At 39.5% G+C, this 26,260-nt stretch overlaps 1 protein-coding gene across 2 annotated transcripts in view; it reads left to right on the top strand.

Annotated features, from left to right (window-relative positions):
- The first annotated feature begins 12,329 nt into the window (after positions 1-12,329).
- Positions 12,330-26,260, top strand: part of UBE3C (ubiquitin protein ligase E3C) — a 77,277-nt gene continuing 63,346 nt past the window's right edge. Inside the window, exons 1-5 of one of the 2 annotated variants that reach the window (XM_040589227.1) lie at positions 12,330-12,487; positions 12,789-12,846; positions 13,347-13,448; positions 22,974-23,027; positions 25,825-25,899. Coding sequence is in view for 1 of the 2 variants with exons in the window: in XM_040589226.1 (XP_040445160.1) it covers positions 12,781-12,846; positions 22,974-23,027; positions 25,825-25,899 (195 nt within the window). In the remaining variant the exon portion in view is untranslated. Of the gene's footprint in view, positions 12,488-12,612; positions 12,847-13,346; positions 13,449-22,973; positions 23,028-25,824; positions 25,900-26,260 lie in introns of those variants that run through there. The other variant, XM_040589226.1, reaches the window with a different exon arrangement.

The raw sequence follows: 26,260 nt of genomic DNA, 5'->3' as shown, positions 1-26,260 counted from the left end.
GGACAGTGCAGGGCCAACAAATACATATCAAAGGCTGTATATTTTTTTGTACAGTGTAGTGTTTTGTTTGCTTGTGTGGCTCCTGAGGGCAGGAATTTTACCTAGCAAATACATCAGTCTGGTGCAGAGTCAGGCAGAAAGATCAAACTTTATCTCAACAGTTTCTAAAAATAACTTAATTACAACTAACAAGCAGCTAATATTCAAGATCTCGTCGTTCTGTCTCTATAGCCAGATAAGTAAATACCTGAAGGTTATCTGTGGCATACTACCTGGTGACTCCCAACCATGTTAAACATGCCACATTGTTGTAATTTAAAAATGATTAAAGTGGAGGCAGGGGATTTAGTTAGCTGCAAAATAAATAACAATAAACTTCCTAAAATCCTTTAGCATAGTCACCTGAAAATTTTTAATACCAGTTGTAAGCAGTAAGGAGATCAGATGCATGAGCCAGTCTCCTTTTGAAACAATTTCATGACCTTCTGTTCACTTAAAGTTAGCTTTAAAACACACTATTTCCAGGAAGCCTTTCAAAGATAGTATACTCTGGAAACAAAGCCTATTTAAAAAGCTTTATATGAATAAATGAAAATAATAAGGGGACTACAGTCACTGATGGCAATTAACCTGTATATCTTTTACTTTTTTTTACTTTTCTTCTTTTTAGGCTTTACAGTACTTTGGATGGTGAGGAAAAAAACCAAGGTCAAGTTGTCTGTCATAATCTGGCTGCTTTGCAACATTGCATTTCCCTTAAAATGACTGTAATTCCGGTTTAGTGAGGAAAAACTTCAGTCAAGCAGAACTTGTCTAAGCTGAAGGGCCACTAGAGATGTTCTCTAGCTCCTGTCCAGTCCAGGGCCTGTCTTGTACAATATTTCTATCAGTGACTGTGACACACACACGAGGAATTTTCCCACAGTAAAAGGTTGAGAGGTGCTGTCAATACCGAAGTGAATCTAAATATCCATCAGAAAGAAATCACTGAATAACTGAAAGTACTAGAATCCAAAACTGAGATGGAATTTCATCCTGCAAAAGTGTCCTGCTTTAGGGGAACCATCAGAGGAACTTCTGCTGTGGATGGAACTCATCAACTGAAAATGTCTGAGGAAAAGGAGGATCAGGATGTACCAGTGAATAGCAGGACTATTAAGAGACAACATCATGCAAATATGAGAAAAGTAAATGGAAACTATGCATTTGAAGGTGCTTCAAAGAGGGAGTTTCACTATGACATGGGAGAGCTGCTCTGCAACACAGCACCCAGTTCTGGTCAGCCATGGTGACAAACAGGGTGAAGAAGAGCTAACAGGGTGATGAAGGCAGTGGGGAGCTGATCTTGCGAGAAGACATAGTCGGTGCGGTTCCTGGAGGTGGCCTGAACCAGCCTGACTTTGACCACTTGTTGAACTGATCCTGCTCACGAAGCCAGCAGGAAACTCTGCGTGTTTTCTGCTGGATTATTTTAGTCCTGATTTAATCAGCTAAATCGAAAGGTCAGACAAGATCCAGAACTGGTTGCACAGGAAACATACTTGTGGCCAGGAGAGAGAGGAGGAGTAGGAGAAGAAAATCAGGGATCGTCCCTTTCAATGGCAAGGGGCTGATAGCTTGTCTCAGCCTGTTTCTGGCAACCCAGCTTCAGGCAGCAGAGCAAGGCTTGTTCAGCCTAGCAAAGCTCGATGGGGCAGAAAGAAGATTTTGTCTAGCAGCACTCAACCAGAGGCCAATGCTGTTGCAAGAACTAATGGATATAAACTGGCCATGAACAGAGTTGGGCTGTGAATTAGAGGAAAAGTTTTAGGCTCCGTATCAGCCAGATTCTGCAACAGCTTCTGATGGGATTAGTCAGGAAAATGAGGTGGATACAAACACTGAGGGACAACCAATAAACACTCAAGCAAAAAAGATTAAAACAAACAGAAGGTGTTACTTTATCACCCACAGAGCATTTATAGGCATGGAGCAACAGGATTCTGCTGCTGGAGGATGTTACAGAGGCCACAAGGATAAATGGACTCAAACAGAGACTGGACAGATTTTGGAGGGGGAAGCTCATCAGTTTCTGCTTCAAACAGTTGAAGTGTTCCTAGGATGGAGCTCCATAAATTTGTGCAAAGGATTATACATGTGGAGCCTGTGGTAGCAGGGGACTGGAGTGCATGATGTAGGATGCTTTTTCAAGTCCTACATCTAAAGTGTATGGACCACTGCAGAGGCAAATGGATCAAATTGTGTGTTCTGTATTCCACAAGAGACCAAACCAGTGTTCTTATTTGGCCAAAATATTTATTTGCTTAAGACTAGGGTACCAGATAATGTAAAGCAAACAAAGCTTGTAGGCAAGTTTCCATTTCTCAGTTAAAAGTGTTTTGTTTTGATTCTCCACCATCAACCACTGTTATTGACTTCAGTCGCTGCAGGGACTAATTGGTAGGCAGAGACAATGGAAGTGATGAAAGTAAGTATATAATTAATACAAATCACGGTTTAGATGTTGTTTCAATTCACATAATTTAATTTTTAAATTATAGGTTTGTGTTCCAGAGATGTATAATACACAAAATCTATCAAATGGTCTTACATGTGTAACCAAGTTCCATAAAATATTTTATTGCCAACCCTAAATATTAAAAAAAAAATTAATCAGACCCCAATAATCATGATACATCCTTAAAAAATACATTTTTTAAAGGAATCAAGAAAATTCTGACTGCATTAAAGTCAATGACAAACCTTTTGTAAAGTCAATGACGAAATCCACATGGGATTAATTTTAATTGCCTTTTGTTTTTTATGAGCCTTCAGGACTCACCTACTTGCCGTTTTCAGTCTCTGTAACTAGAAAATTAATTTTCCTCTTTAACTGATTGCTAGAGTTTTCCTATAGTCTAATAACTCCAGAAGTCGAGGCAATAACACAAGGTTTGTGCTGTAATTATGAAAGTTATCTGGAGGACAAATATTTCTTCCCAAGTCATGCTGAAGGAAAAGGGTAGAGTGCCTCCCAGGGAGATGTGATGAATTGGGCTGGAGTGCCCTTGGGATGAAGGGCTGGGAGCTGGATGCAGCCACCTCTGAGAAGGTGGAAGGACGAAGCTGGGAGGGAGAGTGGGATGCAGATCCTGGTTGAGCTGACCTTGCCACTGCTCCTCAGGGGACAGACGGGTTGGAACAATGACATCTACTTTTGGGACTGTCCACCTCCTTCCTCATTGCTGTCACATTTATGCTCTGTGCCCTCCTGCAGAGGCAGGAGCTGATGGTCTTCTCCACATAGCAGAGGCAAGTGCACAGTGACAGCAGAGCTGCTGTCCTGCCCTTTGCAGCTGGCTGCCCCAGGCAGCCATTGACTTCATCTGTGCCTGGTGTCAACTCTGCTTGCTGGGCTGCAAGTGCAGGACTACCCTTGGAAAATATTTAATTATCAGGCCACTTATGTTCAGATTAAGCTTGACACCTCAAACAATGCCAGTGGACTCAAGGTCATTTTACAGAAGATGGATTTATCTTCTGATGTTAGCTGACTTTATCTTTCAGACTTGACTAACTGTGCATTGCTGGTTGAACCTCCTGGGAGCTGCTTCACAGAGGAACAGTGACAGTGGAGCAGTGAAGGCCTGTCTTGAGGCTGGAAAAAAAGCATGGAAAATAGCTGGAAACATCTGTGTGGAAGATAAGAGCTCAGCCTAAGGAGGGAAAACCAGAAATCTGCAAGAAACAGGAATGGCAGGAGGGGCCCAAGCGGGGCAGAGGTTTTTCAAACTAAAAATAAACCTAAACTCTCAAATATATAAAGCTGTCTATTAAAAATGGTACCAGATTACATCTCTACAATGCCAAATAATTAATGACTTTTAATAACCCTAATTTGGATTTCATCAAATAAATTTGGATTTCATCAAAACCTTGTTGCATATCATTGACTGTTTCAAGCAAGGACTGTGAGCTCTTAAGGGAGACTAGCACCTGTATTAAAGCGTACACTGCTGACATCTTTCCCAGGTACATCAATTACAATTAAAGAGTAATAAGAATGCCGGGATGGACTTCTTAGGCACTTTCATGCAGGAGCCCTAGCATTTAAAATTAAATCCATTAATTGTAACTACTGTACGTTTGTGATCTCTCAGATAGCGTACAAACTAATTCATTGCTTTTGCAGTCATGCCAGTCTGTGTTAATTAGGTTCATGATTTATTTAATTTGAGCAGGGATGTATCAGAGTGCCCCAAACTGGACTGATAAAAGGTCATTAGTTCACACTGTTCAAGACAATTTGGAATCTGATAATGAAAAATGTTTCTAGGCGCCTGACAAAAATTGATTAGCAAAATGGGCTCTAATTGTTTAAAGGAAAGCTCCATATTTTCTTCCACCCAGCCATCTGAAAGTTCATGTGTTAAGAAGCTCTTCTCACTCTGAAGTGGCTCTGAAAAACGTTTGAAGATAAAAGGCTTTTTTAAAATTATTGTTGGCATTGCTTAGGAAAGAAGGGAGCCACAGTGCTGTCATCATCTGGAAGACTTTATTTCTTTTTTCTCTTTCCATCTATAGCAGCCAACACCACAGTCTCTGAGCGAGACTCCCATATTAACAAATGTGCTCCTCCAAAAAAATACAGAGGTAGGAGTATCTCTGCTTTACAAATGCGAAAGAGAGGTAAAGAGTGTGGGACTGATATGACTAAGTCATTGTGGCTCAGAAGGGACTCTCCTTTGTTATCAGAAAGATCTTAGCAACTGAACAATATTACTGGTCATGGACTGGTACGTCTCATCTTAAAATAAGAGTTAGATGAGCCACAACACCGATGTCAAAGGGAACCCAGAGCAACCAGGTCATATGTAAATGACCACACTGTAGCTATTAGTCAGGTGAACTGAATCACAGCATCAGAGAACAGTTGAGGCCAGAAAGGACCTATAGGCTTAGTCCAAACCCCATGCACAAAGCAGGGCAACACATTGCTCAGCACTCTGTGCAGTTTAGGTTTGAATATCCCCAAGGATGGAGTTTTCACTAGGTATCTATTGGAGTCCCATCCCAGTGTCTGACCACCACGACCGTGAACGTTTTCTTCCTAATACCTACTTGAAAATAATGTAATTTCCCTCATTGCAACTTGTGTCCATTGCCTCTTGGTTGCAATTTGTGTCCATCACTTCAAGAGGAGTCTGGTTCTACCTTCTCTATACGTGCTCCCATTAGTTATAAACCGCAGTAAGGTCCTACCTTCAGCTTGTTGTCTCAAGGCTGAACAAACCCAATTAACAAACCCAATTAACAAACCCAATTCTTTCACTCTCTTTGTATTGTACAGTCCAGCCCCTCATAATCTCGTCAGTCCTCTAATGGATTTGCTCCAATATTTCAATGCCTTTCTTCCCAATATTTCAATGCCTTTCTTCCCCTGAGGAGCCCGAAATTGCGTGCAGCTCTCCAGATGTAGTCTTGTAAGTGCCAAACAAAGCGAAGAGTCACTTCCATCAACCTGCTGGCTATGCTTTGGTTAATAGAGCTTGCTACACTGTTGGCTTTCTTTGCTGCAAGGGTACACTGCTGACTCATGTTCAAATTCTTGTCTAGGAGGAGTCCAGGTCCTTCTCTACAAATATGCCTTCCAGCTAGCTTACTCGATCGCGATTACACAGAAGGTTAGTGGAAGTGCTGGTCATTTAAACTACATCTCCTGAATCCTGGCTGTGGCATCTTTTCCTCTTCCTAATGGTATTTACCAGCAGAGATCAAAGGCAAATGTAATTTCTATGTAGCAGATGTTAACTACAGCCTTTAGAATCAGTACTAAAGTAAAATGGGAATTACTCAACAGTCTCTGGCACTTCTCTCAACATCCTTCTGTGACACTAATAATAATCCTGAACATTCTTATTGCTCATTCGTCATCTAGGTCTGGAAGACTGTTTAGAATTCTCTAAGCTTCATTGCTCCTTCCTTATGGATGAAGGATAAATTTCTTCTTTACTATGTGGCTTGTCTTGAGTCATATGGAGGGTGAACTCACCTCAGCTAACTTCAACCATACACATAGCAAGTGCCTAATCTTGTAATGAACTTTCAGTTAATAAACACATCCAGTGAGCTGAACCCTTTAAAAGAGAGAGTTTAGAATAGGAAGGAAGTGCCTTTGTGTTGAGACATCTAGATGAAGAGGCTAGACTAGATGCCTAGTACTTAGACAGCTAAAATTAGATTACATTGATCTTACTTGTAAAGAATTCTCATAGTAGGTAGGAGTAAAATTCAGGAACTTTATTCTAAGGTAGCATGAACTATCTTCACCCCTACTGATTTCTGTGTAGCCACACTGATTTTTATCAACTGCAAAGCTAAATCAATGGATCTGAGCCATGCAAAATCTAAGATTATAGAAGAACCTATACAGCTCATTTAGGATTAAGCTAATACACCCATGGAGAAAATTAATTTGAATAACTTGAATGGTGCACAGACATAAGTCAGAACAATCTTCTAGGATTTCAAGGTGTAGCTGTAGTAAACTGCCCAGAATAATTTTACATATCAGAATACTATTGTTTTCTCTTAGTTACCTGAATTGATGTTTTTGTCCTTGATTTCTCTTAATTATTTTCCACAAGATCATAACTTTTGCCCCTTAAATGATTTTTGGAGAAGTCTTCAGGACTTCCTCTTCCAGGACAAGAGAAAATGGCCTCAAGTTATGACAGAGGAGGTTTAGATTGGATATTAGGAAAAATTTCTCCAGTGAAAGGGTGGTCAAGCATTGGAACAGGCTGTCCAGGGATGTGGTGGAATCACCATCCATGGAGGTATTTAAAAAACATGTAGATGCGGTGCTTAGGGACATGGTTTAGTGATGGACTTGGCAGTGCTGGGTTAATGGTTGGGCTTGATAATCTCAAAGGTCTTTTCCAACCTAAATGATTCTATGATTCACAATTTAAGCTTATCAGGGGCCTTTAATTTCCACTGTTTCCCATAGGTTTTGAAGGTCACTTCCATCTCATAAGAGCTGGCCAGAGAAAAGCTATCTTCTGAGAGGGCATGGTACTGGCATGTGTTTTTCATTACTTTATGTCACTGTTACAAGAGCCAAGGCCCTGTACTCCAAACAACCCATCTGAGGTTCATTCTTAACCAACATAGGTTGGGATGTACTGGGATCTTCTTCTTCAGACATTCAAGACCTTTAACATTTGTAATTATGTTATGAAGGACCTCTTTGACTTCTTCTGAGAACTTCTGCAAGAAAACACTTCCATATATCCATTTATCAATATATACACACATACATACATACAAGTGCATGCGTGTGTGTGTATGTGTTTTTCTGGATTGCATGGAAGTTCAGGTGACCTAAACCAAAGAAATAATCTGGTCTGGTTTTCCTCAAACCACATGAAAGATGTGACTTCGATAAGGCTCTTGTTTACATGGGCACCAAGGGAAGGTGAAAATGCTCCAACCAATTTAAATAGGAAATGAAGTGGAACACATTTTAACAACAGCTAGACGTGTACTGGCCCATAGCACATATGTTTCTGTCAGCATAAAATGAGCATATTGGAATTTGCTTGGAATGGCATCTTTTATAATACTTATATATAGGGAAAGCTTCCAGGTATATTGAAGGTGAGCCAAAGATAACAAGGTAAATATGAAGTTATGTTTGTCCTCACTTGAGAGCAATTATTATTTGCAACAGGGCTTTCAGAGGCACCTAAGGATCCTGACTGTTCCATTCCTATTAAAATAAATTGATACTTAAGCTTTTAGGCAGACTTGGAAAAGAGCATCCTAACCTTTACTTTATTATTTAGCTGAACATCTTTGCAGCACTAGTGTTGGAATTAAATATGTTTATAGTTTTTAACCCCAGAAAACAAATTAGGATTTATGGTTAACTAACACTTGCCAAGTAACATAATCATGTCTCACAACCATAGCTATAAAACTATAATAAGCCCTTACCCCCACACTCCTCCCAAGGCTGGATGCCTAAAATAAATGATCTTGTTCAATCAGAAGCTGTAAATGAAATGTGGGAATCTCTGGGGGGAAATTTTGCTGTGTAGATCTTATAAAGGAGCTGAGACCATAGGGTAATAACTTTTTCATCTTAGAGACTATTGAAATAAGGTTCCTTATCCTTTTCAGCCCAACATTCCTATAGAGGTATGAAGTGTCAATATTAAGAAAGGTACCACCTGTTCGACTGTTTTACAGCCTTGAGAGCATGGACTGCAGACAACCTATAGGTATTGACAGATTTCTAATAGAAACCCCCAAAATCTCATTGAACCAAGCCAACAAAACATGGAATGATCACCCCAGACTGGAATCCAAATGCATCACTGTCTGATCTGATTAGCTCTGTAGTACAGGATGGAGCCCCTCCATCTCTCAGAACTGGGCTAAAGCCTTGAACAGTTGTTTTGGTAATGTAGATGAGGTTTTAGGTCCTAATAGTTCCTACAATTACTGCTGAATCTGGCCTTGGCTCAGGAATAAACTCCTTGTATTGAAAAGATTTACTACCCTAACTATATCTGTATCTCAATTTAATGAAAATGTTAAGGATAATTTGATGGTCTCTTGCCAGTGTAATTTTAAATAAAATGTCTTCATTCCTTGGCAGTGGCTGTTGGCACTCAGGTTTAACTGAAGGAAGTGCTTAAGTGAAGTGCTTTTTATGTTACAGTCTTGCCAGTATCTTCTCTGGTAGAACAGATTTAATTTTCAGTGTTTTACCTAGAGTAAATAAATTCTAAAAAAATAAATTACTTCCCACCATCAGTCTGTATGATAGCAAACCTTACTAAAACATTACTAGAAATCAGATATTGGCCTATCACAGCATTTGGACTAATCTCAAGCCTCATCTCCTGTAAATTAAAGTATTTCTAACTTATTTACTGTTCATTTATTATGCAGTCTTGTAAAAAATGTTTCTGCATCTTGGGAAGTAATGTAGCACATAATGAAGCGCTGTCAGTGCATCTTAGATTTTCATTTGGGTTCAGCAAGTCAGCATAAAAGTTTAGGACACTTTATTGTAATTGCATAGGGAATGGAAAGTAATGATAAGGTGGTGACAATTTGGCCATCATACCTTACAGAACTGAGCAATTGCCAAATACACTCTTGATTGCTTACCCTGTCTAAATCAGGAATACATGCACAGAATGGGGCCAGAAAGACAATGCATCAGAAGTTAAATTGTTTGGGGATTAGTCTGAGAATAAAAAAGACTGTAGATATAAAATGGTGCTCATTCAAAGGGTAAACCCAGCATGTATAGTATTTATTTTCTTTTTAAAATGTAAATTATGTTGATTTGTTTTAATATGTAGAGTGTATACAAAAACTTTAAATCACCAAGGTGTCAACAAGCTACGCTTAGAAGATGGCTTTGCTCCGAGTCCCTCATAGTGAAAAAGGAAAAACATCTTACAATAATCAGATATGTACCACAATTTTTTTCCTGTGTTGTGGTAGTAAGAGGCAGGCCCAGGAGAGAACCTATAGATAAGTTTCTCTGTAATGTAGACTGAACCACACTTCACCCGTATTTTTGACAAATGTGACCATCTTTGTGGTGCTGTTTTAATTTCTGTGGTGTGCATTTACAAGAAAAAGAAGGTATTTACACACCCTCAGAAAACTTGATTGTGAGGAGTGAAGAAAATTTTAATAACATCTAAGAGACTGTAATCTGATGAACAATTGGACTTCTGCAGTCCAGCTGTACCTGGAAGCAATGTATACATATGCCTGTAGAGGGAAAAAGGAACAATTAGAGAGCAGAGAACTGTGATTAGGAGAATGCAAAAAATCTGCAGTAAGAAGGAGGTGAGAAAGATGGGGAAACTGTATGGAGCAGCTAACTACACTGCAGCATGTGAGGCAGGTGCGTGTTAACACAACACACCTACAAGAGCAATATCCCCAGATCCTTGAGTCTGTGTTTGTCAGGGCCCTGAATGCACTGACATGACTTAATTGCCCTGAGCAGCTTCAGCCAGGACCCATGCTCACCCGCTCCGTTGCTCATCGGTCCATCTAAGCTCAGGCATACCTGTCTCCAGCCCTGCCTCCTGGATGGACCTTGGACCTATGTCTTAGTGCTGTCTTCTGCTCGTGTCTGGACTCTCTGGACTCATCCTCTTGGCCTGCTGGAGCTGTTGGTGGACCCTGTAACTGTTGCTGGGCTCTGGCCACTATGTCTGGATCCTGTGTGATTATGTCCTGATCGGGGAGGGCATGGCTTGTGCTGAGGTCATGCTTGGTGTCCACTTGTCTTCTTTCATGGAGAAGACCTGTTCTTGCTGTTCCTGAGAATATTAAACCAGTCTCTGCTCTGACTTTTTTTGACTAAGTGACACTAAATTTTCTGACTTCTGTGTATTTTCTCCACTGTGACATAAATGTAGATTTTGTCCTAAAAATCATAAAAATAAAACACATTTACAGTTTATTTTATGCTTCCATAAATTCACTGTGTTCAAGATACAAACACTCAGTTTATTTTGTTACGTAAGTTTTCATTTAATAAAATTACACCTAGTGTGGCCTCTAGGGGCACATGCAAATCACTAAGACTTCTCAGACAAACATACGTCAGTTGGGCGCGTGTCATTTACCAACTACTTCTTCAGAAGGTAACAGCCAGGGTCAGCAGAGGATCTTGTGTCCTTCTGACATTGAAGCTGAAACCTGTCAAATGCGTAGCAGTCCAAAACCCACTTCATAGAAACCCAGCTCTCTGCAGTTTCACACTTCTTCGGCTTATTAGATGAGGAGGGATTGAATCCCTAAATTGGCTTTTCTACCAATAAAGAATTGGCACAAATTCATGACCTAACAGTCGCTTCTGTGCAATGAAAATCAATGAATTAACTGCTAGGGACACCCAGACTAGTCCTTTTCTGTATGAGACTTAAGAAAGTTTGTCAAGGATTAAGTCCGCTTGAAAAGAATGCTGTCAAGCTTGGAAAAAAATTTACTATCACTCCCATATAGAGCAGTGTGATATTACATCAGCAATGCAACGTGTTGAAACCATGAATGAACATTTGATGTGGTATTTCACAATGCCCTAAACCTCAACTGCCTTCGTAAACACTATTTATTTATAGGAGGCCAGGCTTGCTTATACTGGAACTATGCTATCTTGGGAAATGCAGGGCTAATGCTTACTCTTGCCAAACACTTCTTCCCTTACGAAAAGTTTGAAATTTTAAAATTTAGACTCTTCTGAATCATTCAGATCCAAAGGAATCTCAGTAAATATTTAATTTGTCAGCTTGGCAATAGTTAAATGGCATTGTGTTCATGGTATGAACAGCTGCGAAATGCATACACTGTCTCCTGACATGGGTCCTTGCCGTTTGTTTGTTGTGATACGCCTATGTGAGAATTCACAAGTCAGGGCTCAATCAAATTTCCACCAAAGGAAATGAAAGCTGGATTTGGCCACCTATATTTATTTAGCAGCTCACAGCTACAGACTGAATAACTGCTTTTTGTTATTGCTGTTGTCCGTATCACCTCTGTATCTGGAAAGATGCAGTCACAGTACTGAAAAACGGAGAACAGGCTAAGATGTACACAATAAAGGAGCCTTAGGTGCAGTTTCACCACTCAGGTCTGCTAAATTTTGTATCGCAGCCTTTCTCTCTTTCCAGTCTTCATTGACTGCTGAGACCTCGATCCCATGTGGAGCCAGCTTGCATCGGGAACTTTCTCAAGTGGATTTTCACCCCTGTGTAAGCACAAGGGCCTGCATGTGGTGGTCAGTGTTGGGTCTTTGCACTGGTCACGGAGTCTTTGCAATGGGGTAACCTCCATCATGTGCTTACCCTACAAGGACAAATTATATATATGTATATACGTACATATATATATATATATAATGTACAAAAACAAAACCGCGCCGTATGACAGCCCATCAGTGCAGGGGAAGTGGGGAAGGCAGCCCTGGGCCGAGGCCGAGCGGGACCCTCAGCTCAGGCCCGGTCCCTCGTGCGGCCCGGCTGGGGCCCAGCCGCTCCCGCCGCCCCCAGCGCTCAGATTCACAACGGGAGCGAGTTTTAGACGAACCAGCCGCAGCTGGGACGACCCGGACACGCTCAGAGCCGTGAGCGCGGCGGCTCCGGGGGGGCCCGGCGGCGGGGGCAGCGGGTGAGGGGCAGCCGCGACCTGCCGCCCGCGCTGGGGCCGCCCGGGACGAGGCGCGGCCTCGCGGGGGCTGAGGAGAGGCGCGCGCGGGCGGCGCGGCCCCGGCGGCTGCGGGCGGCGCTCGCGCCACCGCGCCCGGCCGCCGGGAGCGCGCCGGGGAGGCTGCGGGCGGCGGCCATCTTCTCTCCACAGCCGGCTGCTCCCCCAGTGCAAGTGAAGCAGCCCCGCCAGCCCCCTCCTCCGCTCCCTCCCTCCTCCTTCTCCTCCTCCCTCCCACTACACTCAGCCGTTGCCGCCGGTCAGAAGGGGGGCGACCGGGGAAGCGAAGGCCGCGGGGCGGGGAAGGCGGGGGGAGGGGGGGGAGGGGGGGGAGACAGGCCGGGCCGCCGTGAGGGGAGAAGCCCCGCGGGGGCGGGCAGCGGGGGCTAGCCGGCGGCGGGCGGGCGGGCCGCGGGGTGCCAGCCCGGGGGGTTCGCGCCTCCCCGGGGCCGGCGCCGGCCCCTCCGCCCGCCCCTGCCGGCCGGCCGGCGCCCCCTTTGCGGGGTCAGCTCGGGGGGCTGGACCCCGCTCTAGATGGGATAAGCTGTAAACATGTTTAGCTTTGAAGGGGATTTCAAAACGAGGCCCAAGGTGTCTCTCGGAGGAGCGAGTAGGAAGGTAAGAAACGGCGCCTGTCTCCGCGTTTGTGTCTGTGTCGGTTTCCCTCGGCCCCCTCTGCCTTCCCTTCTTATCGTTATTTTTGCCATTGGGCCTTCAGAAATGGGAGCAGCTATGACTAAGGTTTAATAGAGGGGGAGGAAAATCCTCCCCTCCCGATGATGTGTTTCTCTCATCTCGGCTCTGTGTTGGATTTTTTTGTGTGTTTGTTTGTTTGTTTGTTTTCTTGTTGTTTGGTTTTTGGTTTTTTTTGGTTTGTTTTTTTTTTTTGATCAGGCCCCACACACCATCCCAGGTTTGCAGCGTGGTAAGAATTGTGGGAAGCGAGGAAATGTCTCCTTAGCTCGTCCCGTGTGTCCCCGTCTCCCCCCCCCCCCGTCCCCGCCCCGGTAGCAACCCGGTTTGTTGTGGCTGGGAGCACCTCCCGAGCAGTTCGGTTCGAGGGCTCCCGGGGTGAAGGAGGGAAGGACTCGGACACCTCCTGTAATTTCTTTGCAAAGGGAAAGTCTTGAGTGGGCCCGCCTCGTTGGAGAGATGGGGGGAGAACAACAGCCTTACACAACTCGAGATCAACGCAGATTGCTGGGGGAGGCTTCACCCACGTGAGTGAGGGTTGCCGGGTCACAGCTTTAGCTTTTCTCTGTCAGGTTCACGTTCAGTTCAGTTTGTCGTGTGCAGGGTGAGTAGCAGTTAATTGTCTGTTGTACCAGACTATTGTATATCCTTGTGTTGATGGCAGAGAAGCGAAGTGGTTTATTTAGATCTTGCTGACTGGACAGAGCAGTCAAATGTTTAGATGAGGACTGAAGGGCATAGAGCGACTGAAGAATAAGCGAAAGGACAAAGTGTTTTTAGAAATGGCCTGACTTGTAAGGGTTGCTCTAATTCACTTCTAAAATATTACTACCCATGTCGTCATTGGACATGATTGTGTGGGAAGCCGAGTGTTTCAATTAATATGTTTGAACCTTAATACGGGTAAAAATAAAATTTATGTTATTGTGCACTGTAAGCAAGTTCGGCTCCCTGAAACTTTTAAGGTTTGGCAGTACAGTTACGAAACTAGTTTAAAATACTGCACTATGTGCTACAAAAATCACAGTGAAGTTTGCATTTTGGTGGATTGTTTTACATCATTTATTAAGGAGAATGTGTAACAGAACTGTATTTAAATTGTGCAGCTTTTCATCTAAATAATCTTCCGTGTATCTTAAGACATTTCTATTCATTAGATTACATACAATGGCATTACATGAGTGAAAAATACCATAAATATTCCCCAGCAGAAGTAGGAATTGGCAGAACATGCCCTGGTCCTCAGCTGAACGATTTAGGTACTTTGCAACTTCTAACACTGACTTTCTAATAGTGTTTCTTGCAGAACATACCTCCTTCTACAGAAGTAAACAGCTGTCATAATAGCTTTTTTTATACCTACTGATTTCTTCATAAGAGTTCAGCAGAATTCTATTTTATTTTAATCATACGGACAAATTTATTAATGTACAGGTGTAAATTTCCAAGGGCAAATATTAAAAGGTAAAGGAAGTGGAAACCGAAGTTGATGCATAACCTTCACTCTGTCCAATACAGAGGTTGTGTGTCATGGTCTGATTGATACTGACTAGTGCACAGATTTGATGATTTCACATTGGTACACTGAAGTGCTTGTGCTGCGTCAATGCAAATCAGTTAGTTGTGGCTTTGTATGTCATGTTTATATGGATGTTGTAGAATAACCTTGAAATAGCTGCTTATTTTCAGAAACTATGTGCAGTACTAATGAAAAAAATTGTTTAAAACAGTACTAAGAAAGCAGTTTACTTGAATTTATATGTAAACGTATTACAGCAGAGATTGGTGTGGCAAGTGTTTACATGGATTCCAGGAGCTTCCATTATTTCACGTCCCAGGCTCCTTGTGATCATGTTTTCTCATACCTATAGACTTCAGTTTTACAGAAGGCTAAATTATAAAATGTTTCCTTTTAGCATTTTGGGCACGTGGAAAAAATGTTCTTTGATGAACTCCCTTGCCTTCCAAATGTGTATAATTTTAGAGAGATACAGTTTATAGTTCCAAACTTGCACCTCTGTGATGCTTTATTAGTTAGCTGGGTGCTTAGTAGTGCGTGTTTTGATTCCTTTAGTAGAATAAAGCACTACCAGAAATACAGGTGAAATCTGTATACAGGCTGCTTAATGCTAAGAATAACTCTCTGCCCTGTTCGGGGAAGCTTCGCAAATACTGTTGCACCTGCATAGATAGCTCCATTAGCAAAACCCTCCCAGGGGCTGGATATGAAAGCAGGGACTCCAGTTCAAAGAGCTAGTCAGTGCTAAAGATGCCAGCAGTCTTCCTGATGTGGATACAACTATGCCAAAATAAATGATCAGCAAAACTGACTATTAAAAGTATGATTGTTTGCAGCTGCAGTTATATCAGCAGAATAACTGTGTCGGGCACAGGTCACGTGTCAATGCCCTGTCTGACATTGCATTGCCTTTTTGTAGTGTTTCTTTAGGCCTTGCAAGAGGCTGACCTCAGTAAGTCCTTATTATAGGCACAATAATAGAAATACAGCTGGGGACTTGTGGCTACTAACTTTTATGGCATTTTTTAATTATAAAAGTAGAGAGCTTCAGGTTGGTTTTTACTCTGTTTGCATCTTATGTTCATATGTGTTATGATGGTCTGACTGTGAATGCTGTAGAGGGCCGTTTCAATCCAACCAGACCTTTTGCCAGAAAAGTAGTATTTTTGTTAAAATCCTGAGTTGCAAAATTAATGTTCTCAAAATTGCTACCCCTGTGACTGATTGTAACATTTTAATGTTGCATTGTACATCAGTGTAAAAATACAGATGGTATTGTCAATGTTTGGACTTTTCCCTCCATATCTACTTTCAGAAACTTGCTGATACATTTGGGCATTAGTTGTATAGGAGTTTGAGGGTCTAGGTCTTATTTACAATATGGTAAGTTTGTTTAATTTTTGAGATTGCTTGTTGTTACCTTTAAAACAATTTCCTTTATGAGGCCCTTCAAAAGATATTTTCAGATTTAGTTTTAATTGTAACTGGCAAAACATATTTTTTTACTTCTGAAGTAAAATAGCCTCCAAAAAGGAATACTGTTGTTGGAGTTCTATATGGTAATGCCTTGAATTACGCATGGACTTTTTGTACAGGACTGTAATTATTGCCTAAAAGGCTGTGGCTGCAAAATTTGTGTGGTATGTCAGGCAGGAAAGAAGACATGCATCTGAAGAGTTGGTTTGGGGTGCAGTTCAAATTGAACTGAACTAACCGAACTGTGCAGTGGAATGAAACAGGTGGTTCCTACCTCGTCCTTTGTGTCCCGTATAGTGAACATGTTTTGCAAGGTGGAGTGTCACCATGCCTTTCTGGTGGCAGCTGTTAGGTTTCATTAATTTTATCATGAAGTTGGACTCTTGGTGGCATAGCACAGAATCTGTTTAACCATGCTTGATTTGGTACGGTCAGGCCCAGTGTTCCTTTATTAATTTTGCCAGTGTTAAAGAGAAACACAAGGTGCTAGTCCTTTAGTTTATCATGCAGGGGGATACCCATGCCTGTGCTGAGATGCACAAAGGGCTCTGTAGCTCCACATTATTCATTTAGGTTGTGAAATAGGTTAATGAAATCTTGTAAGCCTTTAACAGGAAAAATAGTTAAAAGACTTTTGCTAAGTCAAATGTACAGTATCACTTGAGATATCCAAAACATGCTTCTATAAATTCCAAGACTGTTTTAAATAGTATTTTACAATTATCATACTGGTATGAGATAGTTTAAAAATAAATTCCTTTTCAGGAATTTGTACTACAGATGAGTTAGCACTGTTGTGAAAGTGAAACCAACTTCACTGTGTTTCTTTTTGTGTTTTGGTTTTGTTGTTGTGAAATGTGGAAAATTACTAATGAACCAATAGTGATGATTCCATCTGTATTTTAAAAAAGTCTCTGTAATTTTAATATGGACATGTTTAGTAATAAAAGATCTCAGTTTACAAAGTTTGTCTATGTTTTATTTTAGTAGCTACTGACATGCTTTCTTAAATAAATAGCATAACATTAAGCATTAGATTCCTTTATATTCCTCCCCCCAGCTGAAGTGCAGACATAGAACTCCAGAAGCACCTTGTTTGGTCTTTGTTTCTATATTCTATATATGAAGTAACTTCTTGTGGAATAAGAATTAATGATTCTAAACCAGTAGGGTATAAGATTGCCAGTGAATGGAGAAATCTTTGCACATGTTGGAATTGCTTATGGTGATAGCTGTCTGTAGGATTTAAAAAAAAAAAAAGGGACGTATTTAAAAAATGGTTTTGTTTCTGTCTTAATGATTAGTTGAAGAAAGTTGTTAATTTCAGGAAAGGAGAATTACTGTTTTGTTATACCTTACTTGAACCTACATTAGGTGGCAATGGAAATGAAATGATGCTAGGGATTTATAGTATAGGATTTCTTGATTATAATTACAAAGTTACAATTTATTTTTGAACGGTGGAAAAGAATTGCACTGCTTTGCTCTGTAAGACTGGTGTCTCATAAGGCACATGGTTAGATATTATGCAAGTACATACTTCATTGTGAGTCAGGACTGTATTTTGTCCAGATCATTCGAACGTCAAAGCCTGCGTCCTGAAATGCTCTTTGAATTTCAGATCTGTGGTGTGGAAATACGATGAGACCATCATGTTGTAAAATAATGACTGTCAATAGGAAACTATTATCAATGTACACTAGATTCTTTTGGATTTTTCTCCTATTGGTAACATTTTAAATTCTCCTCGTTTCAAAGGAAGCTACAAGTGATGGAGTTGAAGTTAGCTGACATCAGCGATTACACTGCTGTTTTCTCAAATTCAAAGAAAAAATTTCTGCTTTTATAGATATATTTTTCCCCCTGCTTTTTTCTGCGAAAGTGAAAAGTCACTCAACTACAATGATGCATACAATATGTGTCTTAAAAATCATAATAGAGACGAATGGAGTAAATTTAAAGGCAATTTGTTTACATTTCATTTGGCCTCTAGACCCTTCAGTCAAGTCCTGATTCCACTGTGCGTGTCTTCGTAGCTGTCATGATAAAAGTGGTTTCAGATACTCCCTACATCCTACAGTAAAAGTTGAGCTAAAATGCTGAGATGCTTTCTAGCAAGCACTATGACATTGATTTCCATGATGCCAGGCTTTCCCTGGCCTAATGCCTCTTCTTGGCTGTATTTTAAGTACTTTAAAATAACCTTTTTTCTAGAGGAAGGTCTTCTCTACATGTAAACTTAATTATTATGTGAATAATCAGAGATAACAAGGAGCCACAAACTGTTTTAAAGCGGAATTTTCCAAGCTGCTGAACATGTTTTACTCAGGCTGGCTGAGCTGCCTGTCCAATGGAATTTAAATTGTTGAGGTCCAGTTCAAGACACTGTGTGTCTTTAAAAATGCTAATTTATTTTTATATTCAGAGAAACCAATAGAAATGGAGTTTATCTTGTCTGAAATAATGTTGGGAACTAGAAACATTGTTGAGAGCCACTTTAGAGGGGGATATGTCCCACTGCCCACCTTTGTTCTCTACAAATAAATGCTACAAAATCTTCCTTTTCTTTTTTGGACTTGATAAACACTTATGTTGAAAGGAATTTTGTTCTATAAACTGCTTATGTCACTTCATTTGCTTTGGAAATTGTTATTGATTTTTATGTGGTTCAAGCTAAATTCAGCTGAAAAGTCACATTCCTCATTTTAAGGAAAGAAAAAAGATGCAAGTTCCTGGGTTTTGTAGATGAAAACCATACAAGATTTTACAATTGTCCCAAAAGTTGAAAGATCAAGTGCTTATTTGCTTTTCCATGAAAATTTCTTAAAAGGCATGCCTTGTACCTTGCATGATCTATTATAATGTTAAATAGAATAGCTTTCTCAACTAAAGAAAGAAGATGAATTACAAATAGATCTCAAAGGTTTGTTAATATTTAATTTTTTACATCAGTGTATTTTTGTTGTTTTTTTTTTTAAATTGTGCTCAGTGTTTGGACAGTGCCTGAAAATTAATTAGTCAATTTCACCTTTGCATCTGGCATGTTTTGGTTTTAAATATATTTCTGTGGAACTTAACATGACTGCTCAGGAGTGTTTCAGATTTTAAATTTCAGATTTTAAGAGTCAACAGATACTGGAAGTACTTGAAAAAAAAATATTCTTTTTCTGAACCTGAATTTTGAACTAAGAGGGCTGAAAGTTTATTACCACTCTCAATGCAGAGTGTTAAAATGACAAAAAAGAATCATTATTTGTTTATTTATGTTATTTGGGCTTTGTGTAGGATGTGTAAAGGGTAGGAGTTTTGTAAACATACTTTTGCAACTAAGACTGTATTTCAGCAAAATGAGGACGAGAAAGCAGTCTGAATTACATTTTTTTTTCATTATGTGTTTAATTGGCATTTTTAAAGCACTGATGTTACCTTGTTGGGTGTGGCTTTTCTCATCATCTGGTGTGTTACAGCAGTGGTGTGACTTTGAACTTTGCTGTGATGAATAATATGGTACATAGCAGTTTCATCCTGATGTATACATTAACATTTCAATATTACTTAACATTTCTTTGATGATAGTCGCAAGCTTTCCTTTCTATCTACTGTCCTCCATCTGCTTCCTTGTTTTTACATTTTTCTCCCTCCTTGTCTTACTTTTTAAGTTATCGTCCATAATGTCACATTGTGTTTTACTGTCACATACTGTTTCTTTGTGTCATGCCTCATGTATTTGGTGAAGAAAACTTCTCTAATTGGGCTTTTCATGGTCCTGGAGCTTGAGCAACCTCCTTGCTAGAGCCTGAGGTTGGTTGTCTTTACGATTATAAGCCGTTGGAGGAAGGAACAGACAGGAAAGGGGCTGCTAGTGAAGCACTAAACATTGTATGAAACCACAGACAGTGTATTCCCTCTTCTGCACTTTGGAGGTCAGCTCCTGCAGAAAGACTACATCATAGGAACTGTCAAGAATTTTATTCAGTAAATGGCTTTTTGGTCTTTCTGAATTAGGGTTGAAGGAATCCAAGACAAGCTGATGCTTCGTTCCCCCTAAAAATGTCTGCCTGCCTGCCTGCCTGTCTTAATAGGTAGACTTGATATCTGACATCTGCCTGTCTGGCAGGTGAAGAAAGAAGAGAGTGTGACCATCACAGAAGTGAGGGAAGGAAGATGGGGGGTAGGAATGAGCTAGGTTTGATCTTTGGAAGTTACTGTTGGATGGATCCCGTACTGTGAGTTGCTCTGGCTGTAACTACGCAGGAAGAGATGGTGGAATGGCAGCTGTAGCTGTCAGCAGTCACATGACCATATAGATAGGAGTTGTCAAATGTACATCACTTTCTGTAATGCTGTTGTCATTCACAACCAGCCACAGAACAAAAGCTACTGAGTTTTGCTCTTTTTCAATGTGCTGTTTTATTAAGAGGCAAGGCAGGGAGGATTTCAGAGATGACAGTGCAGTTAGCTGTCTGTGAGAAATGAGTTTTTTAGAATGCCCTTTGTAGGCAAAGAAGATTATTTCATAGTTCTTTTCATCTCTTTTCCACAGCAAGTTTATTTTCTATTGCATATTTACTGTTACTTTTTAATTTCTGAAGGGGCAGTGTACTCCAGTTGGGTTGAAAAACTCTGAAGGAGATATGTTTTTCTTGCATTTAACTTAAATATGTTCTTTAGTCATAGTTATGATTCCATTTCTTTATGTTTCTGATCTATGTGTGTCTTGTGACCAATAGTAATATTTGACCCATAATAATTTTTTAAAGTGGGATGTACTTACCTGAATATTTTGTGTTGTTTTAAGACAGTTCCTCTACTGTATTTATTTTTTACTTTAACAAGTTGGTGTTTTTCTTTAAAAGTACTCAAAGCAAGTATGTGTCATTGACTAAAAACTTAGTTTTGCTGTTTCTTTAAAGAAACAGTGGATTGTTTAAAGAGTGCTTGCTTCAGAGACCCTATTACCGATCAATGCAAAGTCAGTGATACAGTATGTGAGGATACACTGCCCTCTTAGATCTTTTCCCCTCCCCCCAGTACTTAAAATTTTTTTCTGATAAGCACTCTGGCTGCTTATTTTCCTTTCTCTACTAATCTCTTGCATTTACTGTGTGTGTATTTTTTTGTTTTGGTACTGTTCAGTTTGTCTTCCCTTTTCTGTATGTTCTTTTGCTTTTTCTTTCAATCTGCTCTGTAGTGTAAGAACAAATTCAGCAACATTGCTTCTAAGCAGAAATGCTCTTTCCATGGCGCTGCTGCAGAATTAAACTCTAACACATTGAAGAGAGACCACTTTTTGGTACACTGATCACTTCTGAATAGGAACATTTCACTAACTTCTTTAATGCATTGGGTATCAGCTGTTGAAAATGTAGTATTCGATTTAAAAATGTCCTGAAACTTTAAGCCATCTGTTGATTATTTCTTAATTTAGTACATTATTTTGTCTTTTTGTGTGTGTGAGGTCAGAATCTCTTGCCTCATCTTACCAAGCAGGCTGGGAGTCTTTCCTATTGCTTGAGTGGAGATGCATTGTCTTATGTATGGATTTTGTTATGATTTGTTTATACTGTGTTTAACACATGAAAAAAACCCTGTCTTTAGAGGGCAATAGCTGTAGTTAGTGGTGTCTTTGGCCGTAAATGCTGTCTTTAGAGGAAAAGATGGTTAACCTTGTGGGATTTTTTTTCTTTACGCTCCAGTAAGTGATCAGAAATATAAACCCAATTTTAAATTCCTTTTTTTGCATCTATGTTTTTCTCTTTCAGTGACCTGCGTTAAAGTATCTTCTATCTTAAAGAAATCAGGAGAATCATGACCTTGTTTCTTCTGTATTGTCAAAAAAGAAATGCAGAAGACTTCTGCCCTCAGTTTTTGTATCTGCTTATAGACATTGAAAATATTCCACCACAGTTGTTTTAAATGTGGTTAAATATTTTATAAATTTTTGTTTGCCAACTCCAAATTTATTTTTATGTATTCAGATATAATAATTATCATCTTGAGTGTGTTTTATTTCTTAACTTCTCTAGACTAGCAAGGGCATAGGGAGAAGAGGAAGTAGTTACATGTGTCATAGAGGCAAAAGACAAAATGGGTTCCTTAAATCTCTTGTCTGTTTTAGACTGGATTTGGGAAGGTGCTAGGGTAGTTTAAACTCTTACTGTCTGCAGTGGGAGCTGAGTACTCTGCATCAAAAAGGGATTATTTTGTATATTTCCTTGGAAACTACACAGAACCATCCAGTAAGAGATTCTTGCAAATAAAGCTTTGTTTATGTTTTGAAATCAATGTGTACTGATTTAGCATTGTGGTTTAAAAGCTAAGGCACAGCTTTTCTATTATAATGGTATTGTTCTTTAGAGGCCTCATGAATACTTAAGTGTTCTTTTTCTTTTTCTCTATTGGAGAGATCACAATCCTGAAAGTTTCAGTTCCTAGCCTTTACCGGGGTGAAGAGTTCAAAATTTTAAAAGACAAAATTCTTACTGTTTTTGTTATGTATGTCTGTTTTGGCATCTTTTCCGGACAAGTTTTGAGGAAAAGGATAAGTAAATATAAGAGCTTAGTGCTATTTTGCAAGTGAGACAAAAGAATGGGGGCTTTGGTACAGTGGTTACTTTGAACATGCCACAACTTGCTATACACACCTGGGCCAGTGACTTAGTGCGCTTCAAGCAAGGAAAACACTCTGTAAGCATTTGGTACTACCTGGTAGGATTGAGACTGTTCTGTTTCAGCTCCCCCATTTGTAAATGCGTGATACTTGCCTGGATAATTGGGATGCTGAGAAGACAAACCTGGACAGGCATCAGTACAGTTCACTGCTATTTGCTTCTCCCTTTTCTTTTTACATTACTTCTCGCTGTTGCTGTGCTTTTGAGAGGGCTGCATTGTCTGCATTTGTAAGCGTGGAAAATGATTAACGCTTAATTTTCTCAAATGTTTTATGTATTGCAAATTAACGAACAGTCTCCAGAGTTAAGTCTATATTAAATATCATAAACACATTTGAATCATGTTTGAATGAAAATGCGATAGTATCTTTATTTGTGCCTTATAGGAAGAAAAGGCTTCTCTCCTGCATCGTACTCAGGAAGAAAGGAGGAAACGAGAGGTAAAGTAGACTGTAAGCGTTTGCATGCACGCTGGATTCTTTTGGCTTTTTTTTGCTAAGGTACCATTGACAGTCCAAAGTACTTCTCCTGCAGTTTACTTAGTTCAGGAATATTTTGTTGCAGTTTACAAGTTCTATATAGTCTTCAGGTATACTAGAATTGACAAACTGTTTGACTGCTTTTAAGATGCTTCCCAGAAGTGATTTTCATCTCAAAAGAAGGTACTTAAACATGCACTGGGTGCAAAGGGAATTTTTCCCTTTTGTTTTGGTGCTCATTGAATCTAGTCTTTGTCAAGAAGACAGGTATTTGGCTAGTAACTGCCTTTTTTTGCCATTTCTGTAATCTGTTACTATGGGTTGATCTCAGCAAACTGTCTTCTGCTCCTGGTTCTGCTATGGTTTCTTGAATGACCCTCAGTAATTGACTTACCCAGAGCGTGCATCCTCAGTTCTTTGGAGATGAAGTCAGAACAATGATACTTGAATGCATCCTACAGTGCATTGAAATCACCTGATAATTGAGGAGCAATGAGGAGCTGATGTGTGAGGCTTTAGGAGACCTTAATACAGGTTTATAATGGAAGCTTACTGCCATGGATTATTCATTCTGGAATGATGCAAAGGAGGAATAGGCATTGAAAGGAAAAACCACTAGCTTTAAACATTAATAGACGTGGCAATATCAAAATATAATTTAATAGTATGGAATTAAAGTGAATATGTTCATTTTGTTGGATTTTTTCCCCTCCTCCTGATATAAGCTGAAAAAAATTTGGTCTTAAAAATGATTTAACAAGTATAACTGCATAGGTTTTGTGCTGATTAAGAAAACAGCTGTTTGGTGCTTAAAGGTGTTTTTGACCCTTGCTAGATTAAACACAATTTATGCAGTGGCACCTCTCTTTCTGAGAATAGTTACTGCTTTTTTTCCTTTCCAACCTGGGTGTATAGTTATGGACAAAGTTTAAGTATGAAGTTACTAGGGTTTTGCTAGTTAGTTCAGAATGCTGTGTTGCACATCAAATTTATGATCAGTGAGTCCTTACCAATATATGCAAAAGTACGTTTTTGTGCTTCATAAACTTTTTGCCCTATATTGAAATAACCCATTCAGTTGCTTAATTCTGCCTGCTGCTAAGCTGATGCAGTGTCATGTGCTCATAGTTGTATATGTGCATACATACACACAATGGTTTTCTGTGGCATGTATCAGATTCTTACAAAATGAACGGCTCCTCTGAGAATAAAATCAGTTATGGCTTTTAAAAAAATGCCTGTAGCAGAATCTTAGCAATGACTTCAGACTTAAAACCTTTGCAATTGTGGGTCACTAATTGACAATTTTGTATTCTAGAATAAAACCTGTACCTAGAGAAAAAGAGAATGTATCTACTTTTTAGTCGAGCATTACATTATGATTATGGAGAGATAGTGCCTCTCTGTAATTGAAACTCTCTCCTGTTTGCCCCCATACTTTGCACTTTTACTGTTAGATAACTTTGAAGAGAAAAATATCCTTTGGCTTATCAAAATTTTGATTTTGGTCCGTGCTTTAGAGATAATTGGAGTCTTTCAAGTGTATGCTTATTCAGAGAAATTGCTTTAGGAACTGGGATTTCCGAGAAAAAAAGGCATTGGACAGCAGTTTCATCTAGTGTTTCTCAGGTCAGTTCAGGTTGTTTTTAAGTTGCATGTCTTTATGGATAGTAAGTCGGAAATCAAGGTTTTGCAGGTAGAAAGTTTATGTGAACTTTCCCAAATGTATTTTATTGAAATCTAGAAAAATGTTTTGGTGTTTTGTTTGGTGTTTGGTAGCCCTTAGAATTATGGGCTCATTCTAGTCCATGGATTGGTCAGGATAAAATGTCTTTTCTTAAAGAGGCTTCTCTGATTTTTGCTCTTTGTACTTCCTCAACCACTGGTTTGTAGCTCTAAGTTCATGAGCAACTATTTTACTTCCCCCTTTCATCCCCTAAAAAACTATATGGACATTGTTAGAAACCTAATTACAGTAGCCACTTCCTTTAGGTATTTTTTATGATTGGGTATGCTGGGGGTGTTGTCAAGGAACTTACTGACTGCACTTTCTGTATTGCCTTAAGCAGGCTGGGTTTCAGTTCCTCAGAAACTGATACATTGTAAAGGGATGATTTTAATTACTCCTCCTAGGTACTGAGGAAGAAATCTTAAAATTACTCACTTAATATGTCTTGTTTGAAGGAGAAAGCAATAATGTTTATTAATTTTTGTACTGTGCTCCTGAGCTTAAAGCATTTAGCCTCATTTTCCTTTTGACAGCAGTATTGTTTCCAAATAACTGATGGGTTTTTTTTGCGGCTTCCCCCTCCCCCAATCTAAACTGCACCAGCCTCATAATACTGATGTATTATTTGAATGGAAACAAATAAGCAAGGCTTGAATGTTAGCTGACATATGCAGAAAGAGAAATGGTGTAATTGAGTTTGATGAATTCTTCAACATTTTAGTATTAAGACTTTGTCTAATGAAATACAGAAGTGTTTATTTTGATTTACATAGTATTATATACTTGTTGAGTATTAAAAATTATTTTGCGGTATCTTAATGGTAAATCTACACTTAAAAACATAAAAAGCTTTCTCCCTGACGTATGTGTATTGGATGCAAACCTTCAAAGATTTTATTTTACTAACAATTAGTGCTTAATTTTAATTTAAAAAAAAAATCCTTTTGAATACAAATATATTTGTTAAAATGGTAGAAATTAGAGTCAGTTCCACAATGCTGATTTCAGTTTTCTCGCTTTGATTTACAGGAAGAGAGGCGGAGGCTGAAAAATGCAATAATAATCCAGTCATTTGTAAGAGGGTACAGAGACAGAAAACATCAAGTAAGTACTTTTTTATTTAGGCAGATGTAAAATAGTTTTGCTGAAAATGAGACTTTCTAGTAAAGAATAATTCCATTGGTAAATCTTCATCTTTTTGAGTATTGTGTGCCCACAAAGTGGAAGTTTTCTCCCTTTTGATGTTTTCATTTGAACCTCAATATTTTAGTAGATGGACGTTTATTCTGCAAAGCATGTGTGTGACACTGGACTTCAGTGGGATTACACAATGTTTTTTTTGAGCTGATAATGCAAATGAAAACAACTGGGTATCATCAGTTTTCACACGCCAGTGGAGCTTTTTTCCCCCAATATGGCTAAGGTGGTAGTTTGAGTCAAAAAGATGCTATTTCTAAACTGCTGT

The sequence above is a fragment of the Falco naumanni genome, chromosome 4 (assembly GCF_017639655.2).
Source record: "Falco naumanni isolate bFalNau1 chromosome 4, bFalNau1.pat, whole genome shotgun sequence".
NCBI lineage: Eukaryota > Metazoa > Chordata > Aves > Falconiformes > Falconidae > Falco > Falco naumanni.
The sequence above is the reverse complement of the archived record's forward strand: the minus strand, read 5'-3'. Positions and strand labels throughout refer to the sequence as shown.